This window comes from Manacus candei, unplaced genomic scaffold (assembly GCF_025592945.1).
Source record: "Manacus candei isolate 608988 ecotype Guabito, Panama unplaced genomic scaffold, ASM2559294v1 h1tg000033l, whole genome shotgun sequence".
Classification (NCBI taxonomy): Eukaryota; Metazoa; Chordata; class Aves; order Passeriformes; family Pipridae; genus Manacus; species Manacus candei.
This window is the reverse complement of record NW_026138081.1, coordinates 1,038,131-1,044,289: the sequence shown is the minus strand read 5'-3', so window position 1 is coordinate 1,044,289 and position 6,159 is coordinate 1,038,131. Positions and strand designations below refer to the sequence as shown.

Genomic DNA, 6,159 nt, shown 5'->3' with positions numbered 1-6,159 from the left:
GGTATCTGTGCATGGGGACACAAGCAGGTCTCTGTGTGGAGAATCTGGGTGGGGCTGCCCCATGCTGCACTCAGCCAGTTCCACAGCAGCCCCATGCCCAGCCACAGTGGAGGCCATATGGCTGCTGCACAAACAGCTGAACAGCCATCCTCAACATCACAATGGGCCTCACCCCATGATGGCCCTCATTGGGTGAGGGTGGCCTTTTGTGATGTCACCTAGTGATGCACATCACCGATGATGGATCCATCTAGCAATAGATTATGAGGACACCGAAGACCTGGCGTCCCTCGCTGGTTATATCCGGACATCCCACCTAGCCAGTGCCAAACTCCAGGCAAGCAAGTTTGTGAGCACACGTGTCTGAGACTATCTTGCTGCTGTGTAAACACCGTGGTCCTAGGCTGCTGTGTGCTAGGCCAGCAAAATCTGCCCGTGGGCACAGCAGGGAGGTTTTTCTGCATTTTTGCTACAGACTTGCTGCTCCCCCCATCCCTCCTCCTCTTTTATTTGCTACTTGACTTTCCTACTTCTCTACTTCTTTACGTTTTTCTGTGATGTTAGTTTCACCTTTTTGCCCGTCTGGGCTACAGGAAAGCTCCACACCAGGGCCCTGTCAGGGAAGCCCCTCGGTAGCTCTCCTGTTTTTCCCATAGTTTTTGTAGCCACCAACATGGAGGGACCATGGGTGGGCACCTGGAGGCCTCATCCCCGACGTGGCCCCATTCTGGCAGAATTCAGCACTCCAGGACCTAAATACTGGATCCCTGGGACAACAGGTAAACCAACGATCATGGGGAGGTGTGGGGGAGGCACAGCACATCTGCTGTTTCCACTTAGAAACTGCCTTTCATTGTGCAGTTGCAGGCAGATGTCCTTTCACAGGCTTTTTTTCCCAGGTCATGCGTCTCACGATCCCACCAGATACAAAGCCCCTGCATACACATTTAGAGGGGCCAAAGGTCTAGTTGCAGAAAGCTGCTCTCCAGGTCCTCGATACTTCATCCATCCCTCCATCACCAAGATTGGGAAATATGTGCCTCCATCAGCACACCTGACCGGACGTCCCAAAACCAAGTCTGAGGTCACCCCTGGACCTAGTGAGTACCGTTTCTGCAGCCCTTCTTCCAGGCCTTACTGTTGTCCTGTGCCGCAAAACCACCTCTGAATGGGCTTCAGAGGGTTCCAGACAGGAAACAAACACCTCCTCCTGACCTCTCCTCTTTGGCTTGCAGTTAGGTATCCAGCTTCACTGCTTTTCTCGGCTTTTCCTCTCTCTCAGGTGACTATTCCACAGAAAAGGCTGACAAACATGTCTACTCTAATGCACCAGTACAGTCCATGGTCTTCCGGCACAAGCTCAGTGATGCTCTCCAAACACCAGGTATGGAAACTTGGGGAAACAGACTCTCTGCCTATGTGTCCTCCAGAGAACATCTGCTGCACAGCTTCTTCAACAGGCCTAGCAAGAAGCCTAGATGACAGGATGTAGCATGCTCTTGACAAGCTTCTTGCTGTCCAGGAGCACCAACTTCTCCCATCTCACAGAAGAACCAGCACTCTGGCTTTGAATGGCCAATGTATGCCACGTGCAACAGAAGGCAGAGTCACTGGGAGGAGGGACAGGATACCCATCCTGCTTATCAGAGCTGGTTTGGTAGACTGATTCTCTCCTACCTAGGTATTGCTCCCTTTCCCACAGGACTCACCCATGCTCTCTTCCCATTCCCTTTCCAGGTCCTGGCGCCTACACCCTTCCCAGGCTGCTGGGACCCCACACAGTCTACACCCATGCCGAGCCATGCTACTCCATGAGATGGAAGAGTATGTACAACAGCTGTTTTCAAGACCTGGCCAAGGTGAGCTGTGCTTCTCTGCTCTCTTGCAGCAGCAGCGGAAGTTCAGCTGCTCTCTTTAGGGCAGCAGGGCTCCAGTGGCTGCTGCAGCCCCGTGTAACACACTCTTCCCTGCACCTGCAGCAAAGCCTGAGAAGCCATGGGGCCCCGGGCTCTCTGCTCCTACCAGCAACACTGACACCTGCAGTCCCTCGCTTTCCAACACTAACAGCTTTGGTGGGGCACAGCTCATTGGCACTAACAGCAATCTCCCTTCTCCTCTGGGAAATCTGTCTCTGCAGGAGAACAGGAGGTGCCCTCCTTCCCAAGGTTCTGTGCCTCCCACACCACTTCTCTATCCAGCCACCTAGAGCAGTGCAGCCCACATGGGGGCTCGGCAAAAATCAACACTGTTTTTTCTACCCATCAACCTCCCTGCTTCTCTTACAGACACCAGGTCCTGCGGCATTCTCCAAGGTGGAACTGGATGTCTACAAAAAGAGGGCTCCCAAGTACACAATGGGACTAAAAACTACACTTACTGACAAGACCCTGCGTCCAGGGCCAGCAGACTACAGCGTGGGAAAAGTAAGGCAACATGTCCACAAATGTGTTATGCTGGTTGACCTTCACTTGAGGACAAGTCTGGAGAACAAGGCATCACTGTCACACTTATTTTTTCACACTTTCCCCTTCCAGGTGACGCTGATCAAGGCCCGGGAACCTGCTTACACTTTCGGACTTCGTCATTCCCTCTACAAAGCTGCTTTATTACCTCGGATGCCTCCTGAATAAAACCAGATACCTCCAAAGATCTTTTCTGTTTACCCTCTGCTGCAGGGATGCATGGGTGTGCTTGGGTGGGGACCATTGGTTCTCTCCTTTTCATGTCTATGCCTCAGCCAAAACACAGCAAGGTGAGGGCGAGGGGAGAACAGTGAGGTAACAGAGTGAGCAAGACTGACACCTCCAACAGCACTGTTTCACCTGACCAGAGCAAAGCACTGTGCTGTGAAAGCATTCCAGCGCCACCTTGTACGCTTTCATCCTAGGGCTAAACATCCCACAGGTGTAGGTTGGCCCCCAAGGGCACAGCCCTTCTCAGCATCCTCCTTTACAGTGCACATGGGTGGCATCTGCGCACCAGGGTGCACCCAGAAACACAGCTGCTCTGCATCACCTCTTGACACGGGCAGGGCCTCATTTCCACAGGCAAGTCGCCGGAACACCAACAGCTATGGAGAAAGAATCATTACACTCAGTCTGAAAATGCAAGAGCCCAGATGGCAAGGGACCTTGGAAGGTCCATCCAGCCTTTGTGTGAGAAAGGCAGCCCGGAGGAGAATATCTAGCACCCAGCCAACTGCAACTTGATTGCCCCCAGCGATGGGATTCTACTGCATCTCTGGGGAGCTGTTCTTCCCTTCTGGCTAAGTGGTGATAACAAAACGATTCTCTCCTGGTTTCTAGGCAAAGGGGTGAGAATTGGAGCGGGCAGTTCTCATAGGCCCTCCGAGGCAGGAGCCTGTCCCAGCTTCATGGTCAGCAGTTCATTCCAGACTCAGCCCAGTGACCAAATCCCTGTCCTCAGGCACCACTTGACTAGAAAGGGCTGTACTGGGTATCTGTGCATGGGGACACAAGCAGGTCTCTGTGTGGAGGATCTGGGGCTGCCCCATGCTGCACTCAGCCAGTTCCACGGCAGCCCAATGCCCAGCCACAGCAGAGCCCCTTAGGCAATATGGCTGCTGCACAAAGATCTGAATGGTTAGTCCGAAGATGGTGCCAGCAGTGTCTGGGAGCCCATTCATCTGACGGAAGGGTAGGTGTGACAGCGGGAGGCAATAAGCAAAGTTCCCAGGATCGCGATACTCAATCCCCACTGTGTCCTCAGTGAACAGACATCCCCCATAGCTTTTGGAGGGCACTGCTGGAGGAGGGACACAGTCTTTCAGGGAGCTGTGACAGTGGAACCCATGCTAGAGTGGACCCAGGCAGCGCCTGAGCATGGCTCCAGGCAGGAGCTGCCAGCGGTGGGGTGCAACTCCCATGGGGAAAGGAGAGTGGGCAGGTAGTTTTTTTATTTTCTCACTATCTGAATAAATAGCAGTAAATTACACTAATTTTCCCCAGCCGAGTCCATTTCACGCATCGTTATCTCCATTGACGAGCTTTTCCACATTATTTTCCACCCCTGCCCTCCTGCTGAAGATGGGCCTTGGAAGACCTTTACTGCCGGTGTCTCCTCACAGTGAAACCCAGAGCAGATGTTTTCCTTCTCAGGTGCCCTTGTCTTTGAGTTGAAATGCCTTTGGTTAATGGAAGTATTTTAACTAAAATTATATCAAGATCTAGGTGAATTAAAAGGAGCAGAGCAAAAAAAGTTAGAATAATAAGAAACAATAAAAGCTGCTATTGCAAAGGACGGACAGAATGTAGCACCCCAGCCCCAGAATTGCAAGCTCATCTGCGGGTTTTAATTTTAAAAATATACACGGTTCTTTAATACCTTGAGATAGCGTAAAGAGAATAAGCCACACACTTTTTCTCAGTAAGTGTCTTTACTGATAATTTAGGGGAGAAAATAAGAGAACTTGGCAAAAGTTCAAGAGGGTAGCATACAATCAAACAAAGCATTCCACCAAAGTACTGACCCAGTGCATCACAACCCTCACAATTTAGCAGGATCAAATCCCACTAACTTTAAGATACCCAAAACATCAAGGAGCAAAGAAAGAGAAGAAAAAGCAAGGAGAGAAGAGAGAGAGAAAGATTATAATACAGCTACCACTGGATCCTTGTGGAAGTCCAGTTCTCACATGTCTAGATGGCAGGACCATGACTGTGTGGAGAGCATATGCCTTTGGTTTTATCTGCTCTTGTCCTTATGGCCACCCCCTGTCTCAGGTGGGACCTCCAGCCCACTGGCCATTCTGGGGCTCCAGGCCAGGGTGAGGGGCAATGTTCTCACTGTCCCTGACAATCTGAGACTGGGTTAGGGGCTCCAGGAGGTGTGGTGTGTTGAAGCTTTCCCAGGCTGCCTTTGACTGGCAGCTGCTCTGGGGTTTCTCTTTGTGTGCTCCAGGGGCCTGCTATGAGGGATAGGGTCCCATGTCACCTCCATGACACACACACACATCCTCAAGCTGGTTCTGACCCAATGATATAATCTAATGCCTCACACAGAGGGAAATGAAGCTTGGGTTAACGTACTGGATGTTCAGTCCTTTGTGGTACAGGAAAATGTTAGAAATTGTTTTTTTAATCTACAAAAGAAATTTTGCTTTACTAGTATTTAGTAAATGGATTGACACAGGCAATCTTGCTGTGGTCCATATATATGAAATTCCTGCATCACACGTGGTACAAGAGATGTCCCGGGTGCAAGAGTGGGAGCCACACAACCCAGAGGGGGTGAGAGCCTCTCTGTGTTTGGCATATTGCAATATATTGCAGTTCACATGTGCCCAGTCATCTGCATTTATGGTGGGCTTTTTGTCTGATTTTGTGTGGTTTTATTACCTAGTGTTAACAAAACCATAAGTGCATAAAAGGCTTAAAAATTTCCCTGAACAGAAATTGCACATTGCAGATCATACTCAACCTATTTCAAACAACTTGCGTCCTTGGGCACCACTGGCCTAGAAAGGACTGTGCTGTGTCTGTGCATGTCTCGTTGCTCACACATCCTCATCATGGAACAGTTCATCAGCCCGGGACCCAAGTACTCAATTCCCCCAGACAGTAGGTAAACCGAACATCATGGGGTGGGGGAGGGGGATATCCTTGACTGTCCCCATGTACCTGCACTGATGATGCATAAGGTATATATCTGTACCCAGAACTTAAAAGATGTCCTCTTAATATGTGATCCCCTAGCCCCACTTTTGTGTGTCCTCATGTCCTACCTGCACTCACAGATGAGGTCGATGACACTGCTCTATGGGAACAATGTTGAGGCAGCGGTGGACAGCATTTGTTGGTTTGTACAGATTTTGTACCCCCAACAGTAAAGTGTGCTTGTCTTTTCTGGAAGAAAGGCTGGAGAAGTGGTACTCACTTGGTCCAGGGGTGGCATTGGTCTTGATCTTGGGACATCTGCAGATGTGTAGTGCTGGATCCACATCCTTCCTATTCTTGTTGATGCAGGGATGGATGTAGTACTGGGAACCTGCAGAGCAGCTGTCTGCAATGGGACATTTGGCCCTTTGCAATGTGTGAAATTTCTACGGTTTCTCAGTAGAAGCAACAGATGCGCTGTGACTCTTTCCAGCCCCAAGTCCTGCCCCTGTGATTCTTGGTTTACCTGTCATCTCAGGGATTA

General features: G+C 50.4%; 1 protein-coding gene across 3 annotated transcripts; it reads left to right on the top strand.

Annotated features, from left to right (window-relative positions):
* Positions 1-204: 204 nt before the first annotated feature.
* Positions 205-2,666, top strand: LOC127472908 (outer dense fiber protein 3-like). Of its 3 annotated transcripts, none has more exons than XM_051791831.1 (7): positions 205-337; positions 657-779; positions 900-1,100; positions 1,283-1,384; positions 1,738-1,859; positions 2,286-2,423; positions 2,535-2,666. In XM_051791831.1, exons 2-7 carry the CDS (start codon positions 674-676, stop codon positions 2,628-2,630), a joined length of 765 nt encoding a protein of 254 aa, XP_051647791.1. In that variant the 5' UTR covers positions 205-337; positions 657-673; the 3' UTR covers positions 2,631-2,666. The 3 variants fall into 3 exon arrangements, with proteins under 3 accessions (XP_051647791.1, XP_051647792.1, XP_051647793.1); XM_051791832.1 differs by having other exon boundaries at positions 217-349; XM_051791833.1 differs by lacking the exon at positions 205-337 and having other exon boundaries at positions 435-779.
* Positions 2,667-6,159: the final 3,493 nt, after the last annotated feature.

What these genes read in the sequence shown, in the direction of transcription:
- LOC127472908 (XM_051791831.1), top strand. Translation starts at nt 674, where the DNA reads ATGGAGGGACCATGGGTGGGCACCTGGAGGCCTCATCCCCGACGTGGC. An exon ending in GTTTTCAAGACCTGGCCAAG is followed by an intron (nt 1,860 to 2,285) that starts GTGAGCTGTGCT and finishes CTTCTCTTACAG; the next exon opens with ACACCAGGTCCTGCGGCATT. An exon ending in CAGACTACAGCGTGGGAAAA is followed by an intron (nt 2,424 to 2,534) that starts GTAAGGCAACAT and finishes TTCCCCTTCCAG; the next exon opens with GTGACGCTGATCAAGGCCCG.